The sequence below is a fragment of the Hydra vulgaris genome, chromosome 04 (genome assembly GCF_038396675.1).
Source record: "Hydra vulgaris chromosome 04, alternate assembly HydraT2T_AEP".
Classification (NCBI taxonomy): domain Eukaryota; kingdom Metazoa; phylum Cnidaria; class Hydrozoa; order Anthoathecata; family Hydridae; genus Hydra; species Hydra vulgaris.
In genome coordinates, this window is record NC_088923.1 from 28,340,864 (window position 1) to 28,362,415 (window position 21,552).

The 21,552-nt window shown below is 27.1% G+C and overlaps 1 protein-coding gene across 4 annotated transcripts; it reads left to right on the forward strand.

Annotated features, from left to right (window-relative positions):
* The first annotated feature begins 1,023 nt into the window (after window positions 1-1,023).
* Window positions 1,024-21,423, forward strand: LOC101235735 (uncharacterized). 4 transcript variants are annotated; one of them, XM_065795979.1, is made up of 7 exons: window positions 1,024-1,140; window positions 1,271-1,475; window positions 1,554-1,630; window positions 6,148-6,361; window positions 6,632-7,808; window positions 12,163-12,207; window positions 21,171-21,416. In XM_065795979.1, exons 1-6 carry the CDS (start codon window positions 1,105-1,107, stop codon window positions 12,182-12,184), a joined length of 1,731 nt encoding a protein of 576 aa, XP_065652051.1. In that variant the 5' UTR covers window positions 1,024-1,104; the 3' UTR covers window positions 12,185-12,207; window positions 21,171-21,416. The 4 variants fall into 4 exon arrangements, with proteins under 4 accessions (XP_065652051.1, XP_065652052.1, XP_065652053.1 ...); XM_065795980.1 differs by having other exon boundaries at window positions 6,641-7,808; window positions 21,171-21,413; XM_065795981.1 differs by lacking the exon at window positions 12,163-12,207 and having other exon boundaries at window positions 21,171-21,407.
* Window positions 21,424-21,552: the final 129 nt, after the last annotated feature.

Genomic DNA, 21,552 nt, shown 5'->3' on the forward strand with positions numbered 1-21,552 from the left:
CAAAAAAGGCTGAAGTGGACAAAAAAGTATAGGACTTTAACAGAAGATGATTGGAAATAGGTAAAATTAGTTTAGATGTATTTAAAATATCCACTTTCTTACACAAAACTTTAAATATTCACTTAACAATCCTTGTATAATATTTTAAGGTATGCTTTAGCGACGAGAGTACTTTCTAAGTTTTAACAAAGAAAGCTCTATATATAAGAGGAAAAAAAGGGGAAAAATACTTATTGGACTGCATCATTCAAACTGTTAAACACCCCACCTCTGTGATGATCTGGTCAGTGATATGTGGAAGCGGGAATGGGAAGGCTCTATATTGTAGAGGGAATACTGAATTAGTTACAATAAAAAAAGTCCTGGAACAAAGGTTGTTGCCACAAATGGTAGAATGGTTTAGTCCAGGCGAAAAAAAAACCTTCATTCAGGATGGGGCATCATTTCACACGGCTAAATCAGTTAAAAATATCTATCAGAACAAAATATTTTATTACTTGATTGGCCAGGAACCTCTCCTGACCTAAATCCTATAGAAAATGTTTGGGCGCTCCTAAAGAAGCAAATATCTAAAGAAAATATTACAAATAAAGTGTATTTAATAGAAAGAATTATTCACCATTGGAACCATTATAAAGAATTGAAGGTAGTGGCTGAAAAATGCATCAAAAGAATGCGAAAAAGGGTTCTTACAATTATAGAGGCAAGAGAAGGAATCACCAAATATTGATCTTGAATAAATTTGTAGTAATATTTGAATAATGAAATTTATTAACAATTTATTAAATGTTTTTATTTGTCAAAAAAATACCCATTTCTTAAATAAATATTTCTTTTGAGTACATCACAAAAAAATATTAAAATAATAGACTTTGAAACTTGTAAAAAATTGTGGGTGGCCATAATAAATTGTCACACGACTGCATATATATATATATATATATATATATATATATATATATATATATATATATATATATATATATATATATATGCATGCATACATACATTCCAACATACATACATAATTACATATATATTTTTTAAGTTGTTTATAAAAAATATGCTTATGCTAAACAAATATTTAGAATTAAAAAAAATTACATGGAAAACAATCACTTATTTTCTTTTTCAAATGATGTAAGTCAATTTTTTCATTTAATTGTAACATTTGAAGTTGTTTTTTAAAATTTTGAAGTATTTAATAAACTGACTTTGACGTTTGTTTTGTTTGCTATATATTTTTTTTCCTTAGTTTTTGCTTTTATAGATATTTGAAGCAATGGAGAACATGGAACTTAGATTGCTTGAGATGCAAATGTTTTGTGATGAACAAAACAAAAAGCGTCTGGATTTGGAAAATAAAAATTACATCAAAGAGAAAGAGTTTTTAAAGCAAAAACAAGACCTTGAACTAGAAATATTAAAGCTTAAAAAAGTTTATATTCATGACATGAATATGAAATGTTTAAAAGGTCATTTTAAAATATTTGTATATGTTTCAATAAAAGTTCTTAAAAATTCTTTTGTTTATTGTTCTGTTAATAATTTAGATAATTTTGTACCTCCATTATGGATCCAGAGCAACAATTTCGAAAAAGATGACATCATTGCTCAACTTAAAGAACAAGTTCTAAATTTATATTTTATTGTTAAATTTTATAGTTTATATATATATATATATATATATATATATATATATATATATATATATATATATATGCATATATATATATATATATATATATATATATATATATATATATATATATGCATATATATATATATATATATATATATATATATATATATATATATATATATATATATATACATACACACACACCTAAAGCAAAGGGCTTAGATATACAGTTTGTGGTAAAAAACAGCTTTTCCATTGTCTGTGGTTTTTAAACTGACAAAATTAAGGTTAGATTATAACAAAACACATTAAATTTATTATGGAAACTAATTAGGGTTAAAAAACCACAAAAGTGCAAATTAAAAGACAACAATGCTTTTAAAAACACTCTAAATGTTTTTATTTTAATTTTTCTAAAATAAAAACATTATGAATGTTTTTATTTTTATTTTTTTAGTGTAAAACATGTGCAGAGTGTTGCTACATCCACTATCTTATAGCCTATTGCTACAAGGAAGTGCTACTAGATCAGCTATCTTATTGCCTGTTGCTACAAGGGAGTGCTGCTACATCGACTATCTTATAGCCTGACTCGCAACGGAATGCCGTTTTATCAACTGAGGGTTTGTTTAGGGCAGGCAGTCTATCAAATATCAAATTAAAAAAAAAAAGTTTTTAGAAAATATTTTTAAATTTTTTCCAGTCTTAAAAATAATTTTTTTTTAAAAAAAGACCTAAAACTTACATTTTATTATAAAAACTTAAAAATCACCATGCAAGAGTATATACATTATATATATATATATATATATATATATATATATATATATATATATATATATATATATATATATATATATATATATATATATATATATATATATATATATAGTTTTATAATTTGTTGCATTGGGAAAGCACGCAAGGAAAAAAATGATTCTTACGCCAACACATACCTCACTTTTAATTACTTTTGACTTTCGTCCAACATTTGCGTGTTGGACGAAAGTCAAAACCATTAATTTAATTACAAATTATTCATTTTTTGACTGACAAATAGCCTGACTCGCAACGGAGTTTTGCTACATCTACTATCTTTTAGCCTGAACCGCAAGGGAGTGCTGCTACATCAACTGAGGGTTTGGTTGGGGTCAAAAATTGCGGTCTTGCATTTTAATTTTTACTTTTTGTCAACAAAATATGGAAAAAACTTTCGGACAACATATAAGTGTTTTTAAATACGTTCTAAATGTTTTTAAAAATGTTCTAGTCTTTGAATGTGTTTATTTTGTTTTAAAAAAATAAAACATTCTGAATTCTGTTTTTTTTAAAATTTTTTTACTGTAAAACATGTGCGTGTGTTGCTAATATATTATAGCCTGACTCGCAAGGGAATGCTGCTACATCGATTGACAAATAACCTGACTTGCAACAGAGTGCTGCTACATCGACTGACAAATAGCATGACTCACAACAGAGTGCTGCTACATCGACTGACAAATAGCCTGACTCACCACTTGCATTTTATAGTAAAAACTTAAAGACAACCATGAAGTGTATATATATATATATATATATATATATATATATATATATATATATATATATATATATATATATATATATATATATATACATACATACAGGGCTCGAAATAAGCGCCAGCCATCGGACATTTTAAATTTATTTTTTTCTAAAAATTTTAATGTAATAGTTATTTTAAAGCTTATAGAAACTAGTACTTTTTTTTGCTCTAGTAAATTTGAGTTGTTACTGACATTTGTTTTCACGCTAAATTTTTTCACTATTAAAAGTGTTTATAAAATTTTAACCTAGAAAAAGTTTGAAAAGATTTATAAAGTTATACATATTTATATAAATATAATTACATATAATACTCTTTGATAATTTAAATAAAATGGGTTTATTGTAAACATAATTAACTTGTTACTTTATTTAACAAAGTAATAAGTAAACTTAATAATTAATGTTTTAATATATTTACATGGTGGTTGATGTATTTAATAATTTTGTATTTTTATTATACATTTTTATTATATATTTAATTCTGTATTTGATAATTATATAATTTATGTATATAATATACTTACATAATAGTTTATGTATTTAAAAATTTACAAAGCATTTCGCATATTATTATAATTTTTAAAAAACATAATATAAATATATTGTCCTTTTCAAATTTTAGGTTTTTGAGCTTAGATTTTTTCTTTTTCTTCAAGATTTTTTTTTTGTTAGATAATTTATCTTACAAATTGTGTGGGCAGGTAGTAAAACAAAATATTTTATGTGTGGTCAGAAATGGTGTTCAATCACACTTCTTTAAAATTTACCGGACATGTCCGGCAAACTTGAGTCTTTATCGGACAAATTGTCAGGTACAAAAAAGTTTGTTAATTCAAGCCCTGTATATTCAAGCCCTGTTTATATATATATATATATATATATATATATATATATATATATATATATATATATATATATATATATATATATATATATATATATATATATATATATATATATATATATATATATATATATATATATATATATATATATATATATATATATATATATATATATATATATATATATATATATATATATATATATATATATATATATATAACAATAAATGCGCATTTAGATAAGCCCTTTGATGTCACACTGAAAAAGCCTGCTACCAGGGGCTTCAGTACATACATTGACTATCTTATAGTGGATGTATACACTGAAATTATATACTATCTTTACATTATCTTTTTAATTATTCTTCATTTTTGAAAAAGTTATATGCTATAAAAATGAGCAACACTAGTAAGCATATGCTTATCTAAATACGCATTTATATATATACATATATATATATATATATATATATATATATATATATATATATGATATATATATATATATATATATATATATATATATATATATATATATATATATATATATATATATATATATATTTATATATATATATATATATATATATATATATATATATATATAGTTCTATAGTTTGTTGCATTTGGGAAGCACAGAAGGAAAAAAGTGATTCTTACGCCGACATATACGTCACTTTTAATTACTTTTGACTTTCATCCAATATTTGCGTGTTGGACGAAAGTCGAAACCATTAATTTAATTACAAATTAATCGTTTTATAAAAAAACCACAAAAACGCAAATTTAATTGACCAGAATGTTTTTAAAAACATTCTGAATGTTTTTAACAATATAAACAATGTTTTTATTTTTATTTTTTTAATAAAATGTTTTTATTTTAATTTTTTTTACTGTAAATCATGCGCGAAGTGTTGCTACATTGACTATCTTATAGCCTGACTCGCAAGGGAGTGCTGCTACATCGACTGAGGGTTTGGTTGGGGCAGGCAGTCTATCATTAATAAAAAAAAAAAATTCCGGTCTTGCATTTTAATTTTTACTTTTTGTCAACAAAATATGGAAAAAACTTTCAGACAACATATAAGGGTTCTATATATATTTATATATATATATATATATATATTAGTAAACAACCCAGCTAAAAATGAGACATTTTGCAAATCCGGCCCTGGCAAAATTGTAAGATTTAGCTGGGGTTAATAGCCGGGGCTAGAAATAAATTTATAATTCTTTATATATTACATTTTTATACTTATATTTATTTACTATTTATTAAATTCTGGCATATATTTATGCCAGTACCTAATAAATAGGGACAGTTACAGTAAAAGGATACAACTTGTTGTTGAATGAGAAGACAAGCAAGAATGAGTTTTGGTTTATTGTAATAGAGATCATAGCCCGTTTGAGCATTGACCATGATTAAAGAAACAGCATAAAAGAGGAAGGCTAAAGCCTGCTGCCACTAATGGTAATGATGATAATGATGACAATGATGATGATGATGATGATGATGATGATGATGATGATGATGATGATGATGATGATGATGATGATGATGATGATGATGATGATGATGATGATGATGATGATGATGATGATGATGATGATGATGATGATGATGATGATGATGATGACAATAATGATGATGATGATAATAATGATCATGATAATAATGATCATGGTCATAATCATGGTTATGATCATGATGATTATGTTGATCTTAATGATGTTCATAAATGCATATATACACAAAATCAAACATAAATTTTGAAAAACAAAATGTACTTTAGGATGTATAAATGCTTATGCAACCCCGGTCTCAAACCCGGCCCTGCCCCGGCTATATTATATCAAACCCAGCCCCAGTCCCAGTCTAATATCAACCCCGGTCATTGACTTATATATATATATATATATATATATATATATATATATATATATATATATATATATATATATATATATATATATATATATATATATATATATATATATTATTATTATCATTAATTAATTTTTTTTGTTTGTATTTTATAGCTTTAACTATTTGTTAATTTCTTTTTTAAGAATAACATTCTTCGGCTGTCTATTGAAGAAAAAAATGCATACATCGAAAATTGTAAATGGAAATTAAAAGAAGCTGAAACAACTATAACATTATTGACTGCTGAACGCACTCAAATTGCCCTTGAAGCAGATGAACTTGCCTTACGTGTTGATCAGTATGAATGTGCATTAGATTTTGGAAAAGCTCCAGTGAATAAATGTTCTTCAAAATTAGGTATAAAAAGAAAAAAGTGAATTATATATATATCATAAATATATAATATTTATATTATGTGTGTGTATGTGTATAAATATATAATATTTATATTATGTGTATATATGTATGTATGTGTGTGTGTGTGTGTATGTGTGTGTGTGTGTGTGTGTGTGTGTGTGTGTGTGTGTGTGTGTGTGTGTGTGTGTGTGTGTGTGTGTGTGTGGGTATGTGTCTTTATATATTTGTGTGTGTGTATAAGTGTGTGAATGTGTTACCAAAATTTTATAGCTTGTTTAGATCGAGTCAAAAGTACTTACCCTAAAAATGGTAATTCTGTTTCAAGTATAAATAGTGTACCAGATACTGAGTATGATGATTTTAGTGACTACGAAACTTCAGGTAATGCTCTAGTGCGTGCTGCAAATTTTGCAAACATTTGTGCACTTGATGAAACACTGGATTTCAAGATGGAGTTAGATAAGCAATCTGTTGCTAGTGGAAATGACATTCTTTGGTCTGCAAAATTTCCTTCCAGTTGGCTTTCTACTTCTATTAGTAGTTTGAATAAAAATGGCTCACATAATAGTTTGCAAAATATACATGACTTTTTAGATTCATCTGATCCAAATATTAATGATAAATTTATTATTAATCAAGTAAATCATTTAGAAAGCAGTAAAAATGATTGGTACCCCTTCAGCAGTGATACGGATATTCCTTCTGATACTAGTGCATCTTCACCAATATCAATTTTCCCAAATATAAGTAATGTTAAAAGGAAACGTACTTCAGATATTGACTCTAAAACTGTTGATTTATTTAGTGGCAATTTTTCGAAATTATCTATGGAAGTACTTTCCCCAATGTCTAGCAACTATGACATTGATGATGGTGAATTATTTTTAACAGAAGTTAATAGCAAAAAATCTGGATTTAAAGAATTTGAAAATATCTCTCAGAACCAATTTGTAGTCGTACCCCAAATTATGCACACAAAAAAATCCGACATAATATCATCTGATGAATTATCTTCTACTTTTCCCACAAAATCAAATTTGATTGTAAACAATGATAAAAATGAATTAATTGCTGATGTTTTAGGAAAAAAATTTCCTGCCTTCAGCAAAGATTTGAATTTATCAAGCAATTATTCTGAGGACTTAAACAAAAACATTGATGAAATAGATTCAGTTGTTAATCTTGAAAATTCTGCTGAAAGTGGTATTTTTTGTTCTGATAAATCAGAATCAGATATACGAAGTTCAACTTCATCACTATGTCGACATAATTCTGACTGTTTACCTGAGTCTTCTGCTACTTGTAAAAAAAAATTGACACGTAATCAAAGTGATCCCCAGTTTGGTTGCCAATATGTAAAGAAGATTAAGAAGCCTCTTAGTTTACAAAGATATGAGGAATGGCTTGACAATGGCAAAATAGGCAAACCCCCTGTACAAATATCTGAGTAAGTTGTGTTTAAAATTTATCTATTATGTAAAACAAATTACCGTTATAAATATGGGTAAAATTTTGATATTTTTAAGGGATTTTTATTTAAATATTTTACTTGTTTAGTTTTACATAAATTACACACACACACACACACACACACACACACACACACACACACACACACACACACACACACACACACACACACACACACACACACAAACACACACACACACACTCTGCTCAACCACATGTACATCTGATCTTCATCTTCTCTCTGCTAATACTACACTTTATAAATAGAGAGTTGTCTAAATTGAAACAGCACCTTAATTGGAACACTAGCATTTATTTTAAAAATAATGGTCTGACGCTTAAGTTTTGCATTTTTCTAGTTTTGAAAGTTTATGAAACTAATGCGCCTCAAAGAATGCACTTACGCCAACAATTTAAAGCTTTTTTGCATCATTTTTTTAGGTTATTTAATTTGGTGTTTGCACTATATTGATTGCACTGAGTAAATATAATTCTGTGGGTTATACATCTTTTTTTGTTTAATGCGATGAGATTTAAAATGTAAGTAATAACATAAACTTATCTCTGATATGGGCATTTTATTAAAAGAAGCAAGCTGCTCTGAGGAATCGAAGTGTTTCGATTTAGAAAACCGGTTGCCTTGATTGGAGCAAAATGGTGCAATGACAAAATTGAATATATTTCCAATGCAATCCAATATTTTATTCTAATTTAATAATTTCCAATTAAATCCTGAATTCCTGTTCCTAAAAGTATGGTTCCAATTCCTGTTAAATTTTATAATTTTACCAGGGCTGGGTTTATCAAAAATCTCATATTTAGTTAGGCTAAGAACCCAGCAGCTTACCATCTATAGCATCTTTGTACTTTAATATTGCAATTTCAATTTGATATTGTAAAAAATAGAGAATATCTAAATACTGATATGTATATACACACATACACACAAATAATAATATTAAATGTGTAATAATATTGTACGTTTATTTATGTGCATTTGTTTAATTGGTGCATTTGTGTTATATAAAAATATATATTAGTGGAAAAAGTCACATAGCAGGTTTCAATAACTACCTATTTTTTACAAGCAATATTTAAGTAAAAAAACTGTTTACAGTAATACTACAAGAACTAACTACTTTAGTAGGAGCTTTTTTTTAAATTATATTTTATAGCAATATAATTATCTTTGAACTTTGTGGAGTACTTATGGTTGACTTCTTTTAAACAGGATTAAAACATTTTCAGAGATTTTGAAAATTAATTCATTGTGCAGACTGAGTTTAAAAGTATTTAAGGCTTCAATGGAGATCTTCTTGTGTCTTATAATGCGAATGGAGATCTTTGACTTTGTTATAATTCTTGATTTTTTTACCTGAGCAAATATAGTCAGTTTTTACATATCATATTCCAAAATTTAATAACAAATGTATATCGACATTAAGTTAAATTCACCTCTTCAAGGGTTCAGAAGTAAATTTAACTAAATATAAAAGAAGCCACTTTTGTCAAAGCTAATCTTTTTTTTTTCTAAAGCTTTTCTTTTTTTTTTTCAAATTTTCTCAATCCACTTCTCTCTCAATTCCAAACTCTGAATCACTACCCTTGTAAAATGAAGGATGTTATAAAACCTCGGCTATATATATATATATATATATATATATATATATATATATATATATATATATATATATATATATATATATATATATATATATATATATATATTTGTGTTTGTTGTTTGTAGGTGTTTGTTATTTTTTAAGGGTTTTAATTATTTTGAATTAGTACTTCATGGTTAATGATTGCCAATAAAAACTTTAGGTTCCATGTAAAATAGTTTTTTTTGCATTTTAAGTATAAAACGCTCTGTTTTCAAAATTAAATTAAATTCTTTTTAAAGTATAAAATAAATTGCTTATTAAGGTGAGCACTCTGATGTCACACTGAAATAGCCTGCTGTCGGGGGCTTCAGTACATACATAGACTGACAAATAGTAAGCGACCGGGGCTATAGCCGGCGCTAGGTTTGATAACACATAGCCGCGACCGGGGCCAGGTTTATGACCAGGGCTGCATAAATATTGATAGATCCTATTAAAATGTTATTTTTAATTAAAATTTATGATATGAGTTATAATTAAAAACAATACTTTTATAGGATCTATTAATATTTTGTAGTTTTAATGCAGCCCCAGTCGTAAACCCGGCCGGGGCTGCATTAAAACTGATAAAATTGATAAATCTGACAAAATTGATAAATCTGACAAATAGCCTGACTTGCAGCGGCGTGCTGCTACATTTTTTCTTTTCTTTCATTATTCTTCGTTTTTTTTCTTCTTTTTTTAAAAATGTCATATGGTATAAAGATAAGCAAAACTAGTGAGCAAATGCTTATCTAAATACGCTATAGAAGATATATATATATATATATATATATATATATATATATATATATATATATATATATATATATATATATATATATATATATATATATATATATATATATATATATATATATAGTATATATATATATATTAGGGTGTTTCAAAAAAAACGACTTGATTTTTAACTAACATTGTTTTCCATAAGTCTTACTCCTTTTTTGTCCTTTTTTTGGATGAGCTGAGGGAACTGTTCCCATTATGCATTTTTTTTTTTTTACTTTTATTGTTGTTTGACCAAGTAGAAAGAATTAAAAATTTAATGTTAAGCATAATCTATTAATTTATTTTAAGCATAATATATTACAATATTTGAGTAATGAAGATAGAAAAAATAAAAAAATGTGTTTTTCAAGCATTTTTGCGTTATATTTGTATTCTGTTTGATAAAATGGCTTATATGTTGGAAATTTGAAAATATGTATACAGATATGCACAAAAGTTTATACGAGAGTTTTTCATAACTGTGTGCCAGTTTTTCTAACATTAAAGTTTAACGGATATAGGTTTTAGGTTTATTTTTTTTCGTGTTTTGCTATTTATGTTTGTATCGCTAAAATAGACAAAAAATAATATTCACACATACTACACTACTTCCATAAAACTAATTAAACGTTATATAATGTACTTTAATGATGACACAAAAGTTTATTTAAGTTAATTATACATTTTTCACACTTGATAACTAATTAATATACTTGATTACCGCCATAAATTATAAATATTAACCCTTAAATGCATGATTTTTTTTAAAAACATTAGAAAAATGTCAACTCAATAAATTGTGCTGCGACAAAGTAAAATCTCTCTTGCACAGCGATTTTAAAAATATTGGCAAAACATGTCATGGACCGATGCAAAAGACAAAAATGGTGCAGAGAACATTTGCATTGGGCAGTTGAAGATTGGGCAAAAATGATTTGGATTGATGAGTCAAATTTTCAGTTTGTGAACCGCAAAGGAAGAATATACGTAATTGAGAAATATTGCAAGCCTTATTTACAAGCAAGCAAGGTGGTGGAGGCTTAGTAGGCATATGAGGATGTTTTTCCCACAAAGGTCTTGGTTTTTGTGAGCTATATAATGGCCGTATCAACTAATAAACCTACAAAAACCTTTGATTCCATTGACATGGCAATTGTACGGCAGAAGCAAGCAATACATCTTCCAGCAAGATGGGGCTCCAGCACACACAGCTCATATGATTATAATAATATAATTATATAATTATGTTATTATAATTATACTGTATAATTAGTTTCTGAAAAGTTGTTTTTATAACTTTTTTGTTTTTAAAGAAAGAGTTCTTTTCATAATCAGTTTTTTTGTTAATTGACTTCCTGCTCTTATATTTGTTTGAGAGATTTGGTGATTTTTTTTCTTTATGTGATTTATTGATCAAAACTACATTTAAATAAAGAATATTTAAATGATATTTATAATGAATATGTAGCAAATATGAAAAAAAGGAAAGCTATCAACTTGACAGACTTGTTGCTTCCATCAAGGTTGGTGGACAGGCTGAGTTTCTTGGGATTCCTCATTTTAATCGAAAGTTGTGTTAAAAGTAAAAATTGAAGATATTTTTGATTGACTGCAGGAACAGTTTAAGAAAGCTTTATTTTTTTCTCAAAACATTATTAAGAAAAAAACAATGAAGAAGCTATTAAAATTCTGAGCATACTGAATACTTTGTTAAAAAAAATTTCTTAACGTTCTGTTTTTATTTAAATGTTATTTAAGAATTGACAACAATGCCATAGCCTTGTGATGAGCCACATGTACATATAAGTATGATGTACAGACTAAGGAAGCCTTGGCCTGTACATCATGCTAGATTTATGGCAAAAGGTATATACTTTCTGAAGGTTTATCTCTTTCTAGGCAGCAATTCCAGCCTAACTGATTTTAAGAAAAATGAAATAGGAGGTAAGACTTTTTTACAGCTGTGTTTTACTCTGAGTGGTTTGTAAGGGTTGGAATTCCTGAAACTGTTTTATATCTGATGCCATTTTTACGCTTTACAAATTTTGAAGTTTTGGATAATTCTTTTTTTAAATTACTTTTTTGTTTGCATGAAATATTTAGTAGTCTATATATAGTATATATTAGGTCTATATATAGTAAATAGTCTATATTTATATAATTTAATATTTTGCATTAAATATTGTTGTATCATAGTCTAAAAATTTTTGAATATCAAGGCTCTTTGACAGAAGATATTCAAAAAATTAAACCTGATCAAGCAAAACCTGTTTTGCCTGAATTCATTATAATTTACATATAGTTACATAATATTCATTATAAACTTCTAAAGAGACACATGAAATTTTAAACCTATAAACACATTTAAACATGATAAAAAATAAATATTCAAGTTTTATAAATAAATTTTAAATATATGTCATTGTACAATGTGGAACAAAGTCATAAACTACTAATCGCCATTAAATAATGTAGTTAGACTAGTTAAATAAGGTACTAAGACCTAAATATTGTAGTGATGTCTCTGGTTAACAAAAATGTACAAAAATGGAGTGACATAGCAAAGAAGCTGTACTAAACTCTAATGCTTACGAATTATACTGTTGAAAGAAAACAGGTTTAGTTTACTGAACTTTCTTATGTTTAATGATACTCCACCAAGTCTGACTCCACTGATTGACAAGAGTTAATTTTTAAATGTTAAATCATGCAAATGCAGAAAAATGTGGCTTAAGACTCCAGCTGAGATAAGGGATCTTGTTTTTTTTTTTTTTTTTGTTAACATTCCCAAGGCCAATATGGCCACTACAGATGAGGAGGCTACTTGTGGTTATAACCCTCTCTCTATAACTCCGAAACACAAACCTTGACAAACAAGGCCACTGCGAGGAAAAACAAGTTGAATCTAAATGAATATTACCTAAAATTTAAACAGTTTGTAATTAATCTTGAAGTCATTGCAATGAGAGGACTATAAAACTGGTTCAATTAAATATTTATGTTTGTAATGTTGCTTTTGTTACAAATTTCAAGTTATTTCACAACCTAACTACATTTAATATATTATGGAGTAAGGTTGTGAAATACATCAAATATCTTATGTCCTAAATAAAATAATTAAGAGACATCGTTGCTGCAAAACAAAAATATCTTAAGTCTATTTTTTGGCAAAAATTTTGGCGGAAGAAATCTTGCTCTAATAAGAGTAAAGTAAGAGCTTCTAATAGTCCGACAACAAGAACGATTTTCAAATTTCACAATTTGAGTTTAAATATTGACTTGTAAGAAGATGATCGACAATCCAACGTTGATCTTGTAATAAAAGGCTCCTTGACTCTAGCTCTGATTTGTCTGCATATTGATGTATATTGATACTCTGCAATGGTTGGATAACCGTCAATTTGTAGATCAGACCAAATATCAGCCAAAGCCTGTCCAGCAAAACCAAAGTTCTGTTTTTCTAAATTTTCATCTATTGTCCTGCCTGATTTAAAAAGATGTTGGTTATTATAAGTTAAAAATGATATTAATATTTTGATAAATTAACTTTTGTCAATGTAACTACCTTGAGAATCAAGATGAGTTCCTTAATGTTTGTGCGGAAGAATCACCCCAGATAATTCTTTACTTAGAGGTGCCATTCGTCGCTCAGCTCTGTTGAATGTACTGCGGCCTCGAGTGTTCGTCATGATGAAAAGAGCGTCAATGTTATTCTTCAAGAAATGGTGAATCCCGATTTCAATTACTTTCTGGTATCTGGGATTTTTGTCGGGTCCTCCATCGACGCTAAACACAACGATAGGTTTAACCATATTAGTTTGAGGATCTCTGGTAATAGAGTCAAATTGTTTGATATCCAAGAGCCGCTGAAAGTCTAATCCATGAACGAAGGCGGTCGAGGATGTGCGTTTTCCTGATCGAACAGCAATGTAAGTAGGTTCAGAATAAGTTTTTCCGAGACCATCTTTTTTGATCGTAATTCCAGCGTATACAGATAGTATAAGCTTGTGTTTAGCAGCCACGACCCAGTCGTGGTCCGGGAGAGTAACTCGGTACTCCAAATGCATCAACAACGGCCCCTGTTTTTTGGCTGCTGTGATTTCAATTGGCACTCTAGACTTGTCATCTTGGCTAATGAAACACACTTCATCTGGCCCTAAATTAGAACAAACTTCTTCCACATATTTTATAGTTGAACTGCAAAAGAGTCCGTCAACATGTTTTAAATGAGATTCATTCCGAGAATTGATCTAACAGGGACTGTTTTGATGTGCCTTTTGCCTTCTACTGTTCCATAACTTCTCGGAAGTAGACGAGTATAGAGGGCGCTCTTGCTGATAGCAAATCCAATTTTGTTCATCTCGGATGTCAATTTGTCGAGAGTTTTAATGCTCTAAATAATAAAGAAATATATTTGGATATAGTTAACTTTTTTACAGAAAACGGGACTGATTTCGTAAATTATATTCAAATTAAATTTTGAAATTAGTTGTTAACATTTCAAGGATATTTACAATAGTGCAAGTACTAATTAAGAGTAAAATTCTAACAAATAAAATATTTACAAACATAGCTAAGCTATTATTACCCGAAGAACCTCTGACCGACGTCTTTTATCAGCGGACGAACCATGGAGAGCAATATCCATAATTGCCTTCAAAACAAGAGGTTGATCTACTTCTAATGACGGTCGACCAGGTTTCTTTCTGATTTTTAGTTTTTCTTTGACTTCTGGATGCTCCAAGCAGATTTCCTCCATTCTAGCTTTTTTCAGTTCTCTAGTTTTCTTCTGTTGAGCTTGATCATACTTTTTTTTGGCCAGTTCTTTACATAGATGAGCTAGTTTCTTCTTTTTCTTTTTCAAATCATCCTCTTCAGCTTCAGCAATGAATCCACTTCTCTTTCTAGTCTTCAGTCCAGCAACTTCACAATTTAAAGCTGCAATCTCAGACAGAATTGAGTCGATCTTGAGCCACTGTTCTTGCATTTTTTTGATTTTTCGTGGTCAACAAACTCAAAGTTTAAGCACTTTGTTCATCATCAATAACAGATCGCTCATTGGTGGGCTCAACAAAATGTGAGGAATGTCAAATTCATGTGGAGTATACGTGGGCCAATACTCCAAAACAGACTGTTTTGGAGTATTGGCCCAAAATGATAATTGCTTGCTCTTGAACTTAATTGCGTTTTCATTAAATAAATTGATTAAATACATTACTCTTGATTCAAGATCCTTATGCACCAGTTTCTCTTCTTTTAAAGAATTCCATAGACTATGGACTTCTTTCTGGATATTAGCTTTTTTTTTATCGGGATGAGCATTTCCATACAAGACCATCAATAAGTTAAGTAATGCGGTTTTATCCATATTTTAATATTGATTTATTAGTATCGTTTACATCACAATCAGAATAATGATTTTGCTCATCGTTAGCGCAAGCTTTTTAAAAGAGTTTCTTCAACTCGCTTGGGAGAAATTAACGTTTCGAGTTTTCAATAGACTTTATGTGTTTGCATTGCATCACGTTTTACAATCACCTAGAGAGCAATTAGAGTTTCGTATTTGAAATAACGACAATTTAATTTCAAAATTGACAAATTTATGAGTTTACTTTTATGAGTTTACTTTGAACCACATTTTATAATCTGCTAGGGAGCGAATAACGAATTTGAATTTTACATACAAAGAGTTAATATTTCTAACATAATTTGATTCGCAGTCAAATGATAATATATTAATAAAACGATAGTAATTTTTATTTTACGTTAGTAGTTGTTATTTATTTAATGTATCTGAGAAACTTATTATATTATTTATAATATTATATTATAAATATAATATTATATTAAAATATAATATCGAATTCCCCACATTTAATATTAATTTCCCCACAAACAAAACAACATTTCTATACTATTTAGTAGATGTAAACACTGTTATAATCTGCTCATTAAAACTAAAAAAGTAATTTAAATTGACATTATTTTGGCCTCAACACCTCCCTCCCCATTTTCAATTAGTGTCAAACTTTTCAGTACTCCCTCTTCTTCTCCTCCCCCTCCCTTCACCCCCATACATTTACTGACATCATTTATGGATGAACCCTAAATCAAATATTTAAATTTAATAATCATTCTCAAAATTATAGAAAATTAATTGTTGTTAAATACTAATAGAAAAATAACATAAGAAATTCTAATTTATTAATTAAATTTAACTTGAAATAAAATCGCTGTTATTGGTATAACTATGTATTTGCATAAAGGTGAGTTTCCACTCATTCGTTTTTTCACGAGAAAGTGAAGGAAAAAATAATCACGTGGACATGCGTATTATAAGTTTTAATTTGTCCATAGTAAAACTATGCATACTCACGTGATTGTTTTTGCCCTTTCCTATCCCGTTCCCGTAGAACGGATGAGTAGAATCTCACTTTAACTGTGAAAATGTCTCTTTGGAAAAACTTTGTAAGAGTTAGGATTTTTCCAAAAATAAAAAAAGACACACACCCCCACCACACACACACACTCCCCGGTGTTGTCAGCACTGCTTAAGTCTTAGTGCAAACTCTATTTCAAGTAGTACATGTGCTTTGCCGACTAAGTTTATTCAAAATATTGAGAAGCCGTTTGCGTCAGATACTTTCGATATTTTGATCAATGCGGATATTATAGTTATTATTTTTTTTGTTTTCAACTGAGGTTAACGACTATTAATATTTTATTACTTATCGGCATCGACTAAAATCTTTTACTACCTATCTACTATTATTTCTCGGCTAACTTTTTCAAAAAAACGCCTTTTGTGAAAAGAGTTTTTATTATATATGTCCTTTATGATAAATACTAGATAAAAAAGCCAGCACAATAAAATTTTCAAAATATTGTTTTCAAAAATGAAAATGATCAAAACAGGCATAAATCCTTTACAGTATAAGTAGTATAATTTAAAATACTCAAAAAAAAAAGGCGTTTTTTTTTCTTTACTAAAAAAAATATTACTAGCTATTATATATGGAACTATTTTATACGGAACAAAACTAGGGTGCATCTATTAAGATGACGTTAAATATAATTCTAAACAAATACATTTAGCTTGAAGTATAAGTTAAATGTTTTATGATTATAACTAACTGGTACCAGAAATTTATTTAACAAGGAAAATAGGTTCTTTTACTTTACTGCTCGCTTCCATTTAAAACGTAAATTAAATACGTTTAATAACAAAAAAAAAAATTTATTACAACAAACTGTTACTAGAAATTAAAAAACAAGAAAACTGCTTTACCACTTGTTTGAATTTAAAAAGAAAAAACCAAATTTAAATGTTTGAATGAACATTTTATGACTATAAATAAAAAAATAATTACTTCGTTGGAACAATAGCATTCAATCACTTGCGATCAAAATTCTTTATACAATTTATTACATAAAGGGTTTCCTTTGTGTTTGAGAAATGCGTTAATGATTTAGTTGTTTTCTCGATCCATTTACATGAATACCCACCAGTGAAAAAGAAATATATATTCAAAAGAATACTTTTAAAATGAAGGCTGCAATAATATATTAAGATTAAAATAAAGCCAAATATATAATTCTGAATAATAATTGATATATACTGATTAAAATAATATAAAATTCTTAGCTAATGTTAATTCTTTATAATCAAATTTTAATTTTTAATTTTAAGAATTGTTAATTCTTAATAATCAAAATTTGCCGTGTCGTTGTTAATTTTGTGTTGATTTCATATTCATCTTCAATAAATGTTGCAGATGGTATATTTTATTTGGAGTAAAAAAGGTAAGAAGAAAATAAAAAGTCTCCACGAATTCCCCGAACACATTTTAATCTCGGCGGGGGAGGGAGTGGGGAGGTTGGGAAATATTTTGACAAATTCCCTATTTCGTCAAAACACTGAATCAAATTTATTCCTTGTTAACACCCTATATATATATATATATATATATATATATATATATATATATATATATATATATATATATATATATATATATATATATATATATATACATACATACATGCATGCATGCATGCATGCATGCATACATACATAAATACATAAATACATATTAAAGTATAATATAAATACATATTACAATATAAATACATATTAAAATACAATATAAATACATATTAAAGTGGGTCTTAAAATATCAAATTTTAGCTGAACAAATCAAACATACTAAATAACGTGCTCCTTTATTTCCTGAAAAAGATGGTATAAAAATTTTTGAATAAAAAATATTTTTAGGGGTCTCAACTGACCCTTGAATATTTTGAATTTTTTGAAATCTTGAAAAATTTTTGTAAGATATTACAAAAATTTATTCATGAGTATGTTAACCTGGTACTTAAAAGAAGCGAAATTTTATAAAAATTTCAAAAATTAACCATATTTCATGAAATTTTTTAAAAAAATTTATAAACAAAAAACCTTTTTTTAAAATAATAAAAAAATATTCGTTTTAATGCATTAAAATCTAGAATAGTTTTATTAAAAATAATAAAAATCATAACTATTTTTTAAATTTTTATAAAATTTCACTTTTTTTGAGTACCAGGTTGACATACTTTTGAAAAAGTGTTGAAAGATAATATTAAGGACCCATTAAATATTCAAGGGTCAGTAGGAATTTCGAAAAATATTTTTTGTTCAAAAATTTTTCTACCCTCGTTTTCAGCCAATACAAAAGCAAATTTTTTAGTTTGTGCTTTTGGTGCAGCTAAAATTTTATATTTTTCGACCCACCCTTATATATATATATATATATATATATATATATATATATATATATATATATATATTTATATTTTTCACAATACTGTATATATATATTTATATATATATACAGTATTGTGAAAAAGTTAAGAACCACTAAATAAAAAAAAAATTTTTTTTCAAATAAATTTAATTAATTTTTATTCTATAGATAATAAAATAGTCTTTTTTTTTTCAAACATATTAAATATAGCATGAGAAAAAAGAAAAAAAATTTTTTTTTGAAAGTTAGTTAATAGAACCTATAAAAAATAAGGATTAAATATTATGTGTTAATTTTTTTTTATATTTTTTTTGTGAAAAAGTTAAGAACCACAAAGAATTTTTTGTGCTAAATGCGGCGGAAACGTCTTTTTAAATTAATTTTTCCCTTTTTTTTAAAACATTCTTTTAATGACCTGAGTTATTACCAAAGAACCAATAAAAACATTTGAAAAAAAATAATTTTTTTAAATACTTTTAAAAAAAGTATTTAATTTCAAACAAAAAAAAATTCTTTCCTTTTGAAAAAATGAGCAGAAAAGCTATTACCTATGAAGATCGTGTAAAAGTGGTGCATTTTCACCAGGAAGGTAAATCCGCCCGCGAAATTGGAAGAATAGTAAAGCGATCATATAGTTCGGTGCTAACAATCATCAAAAGATTCAAAGAGACGAAATCTTACGTTGATCGCCATCGTTCTGGAAGACCGCGTTTGACGGCACCCAATGATGATCGCCTTTTAATCAGGTTGGCAAAGAAAAATCGAAACATGCCGTCGCATGAATTAAGAAGGGAATGGAAGCTTTCAAATGGACGTCAAGCCTCGGCATCACTTGTGCGTAGGAAACTATTAGCTAACAATATGTTATGGAAAAAAGCTGTTCTAAAACCGCGACTTACCAAATGACATATAAAAAAGCGAAAAGAATTTTGCCAAAGCGTCAAAGAATGGTCTAAATAAAAATGGAGGACAGTAATGTTCAGTGATGAGATGAATATCGAGGTTGATAACCGAAAAAACCGAATTATGATTCGCAGGCAGCCTTCAGAAAAATATAATCACGATTGTATCGTTCAAAGAACAAAACAAGGTAGCGGGTCGGTTGGAATATGGTGCTGCATGACATCTTATGGTCTCGGTATGTTTAAATTATTTGATGGTCGACTCAACTCTACTTATTATGTCGATATTTTAAATAACAACTTGTTACCGTCAATTGATGCACTTGAGCAAAGCGTTCCGTTCATTTTTCAGCAAGACAATGCACCATGTCACAGGGCTAAAATTGTCTCTGAATGGTTCGAAAGTAAAAATATTGAGCGTCTAACTTGGCCACCAAATAGCCCAGATCTAAATTGCATTGAAAATCTTTGGAGTTGGCTTGATAAAGAGATTGCCAAGGAAGCACCAAGGAGCCTTGAGGAGTTACGCAATATTTTACCAGCAATACTTGGAAATGTTCCCAAACATATTTTAGAGAATTTAATAGACTCAATGCCAAATCGTATAAATGAGTGCTTAAAAATTCATGGTAGAATTACGCGGTATTAGGTGGTAAAAATTATCGTTTTTTATTCTGTGGTTCTTAACTTTTTCACAATTTTTTTAAAATAAAAATTACCAATAAAACTTTAAATACATTTTTTATATTTGTTTAAAAGTTTTTATAACTATTTTTATTTTTTATTTTGTCTATTTTCTAAAATTTATTATTATTATTCTTTTTACCAGAAAAATATATTCGGTTAAAAAAAAATTTAAAAATAAAAATAAATTATGATTTGTTTTTTTTGTGGTTCTTAACTTTTTCACAATACTGTATATATATATATATATATATATATATATATATATATATATATATATATATATATATATATATATATATATATATATATATATATATATATATATATATATATATATATATATATTATATACATATATATATTATATACATATATATATATTATATACATATATATATTATATACATATATATATTATATACATATATATATTATACACATATATATTATTATATACATATATATATTATATACATATATATACTATATACATATATTTATATATTAAATATTATATACCACGTTTTTTTAGATGCTAACGACAAATACGATATAATGGGTTTATAAATTATTTGTGTTTCTAAAAAATAGAATTATGACGTAATGTATTATTTCTTGAATAGTCTTTTTACTATCTTTTTTATTTACGATGATTTTTTCAGTTATTTTGGTTTTCTTTATTTTTGTAATTATAAAATTTAATAAAGACATATTTTTATATTTTTTTATAGAATAAAATAATCATTATTATTATTTTTTATTTTTTTTAATGCCTAAAAAAAGAAATAAAAAATTTAGGCGCTAAATTAAAAGTTTTGTTTGTTGTTGTCCGTTTAAACTCTACAAAATTTTCAACTTCTTTTAACTACCAAAAATTGTTTGAATTTTTGTATAACATTGTAATTTTTTTTTTA

Coding starts and splice junctions, on each gene's coding strand:
- LOC101235735 (XM_065795979.1), top strand. CDS start 1,105: ATGGAAAACAATCACTTATTTTCTTTTTCAAATGAT. Junction 1,141..1,270: donor TATTTTCTTTTTCAAATGAT/GTAAGTCAATTT, acceptor TTGCTTTTATAG/ATATTTGAAGCAATGGAGAA. Junction 7,809..12,162: donor CCCCCTGTACAAATATCTGA/GTAAGTTGTGTT, acceptor ATCTCTTTCTAG/GCAGCAATTCCAGCCTAACT.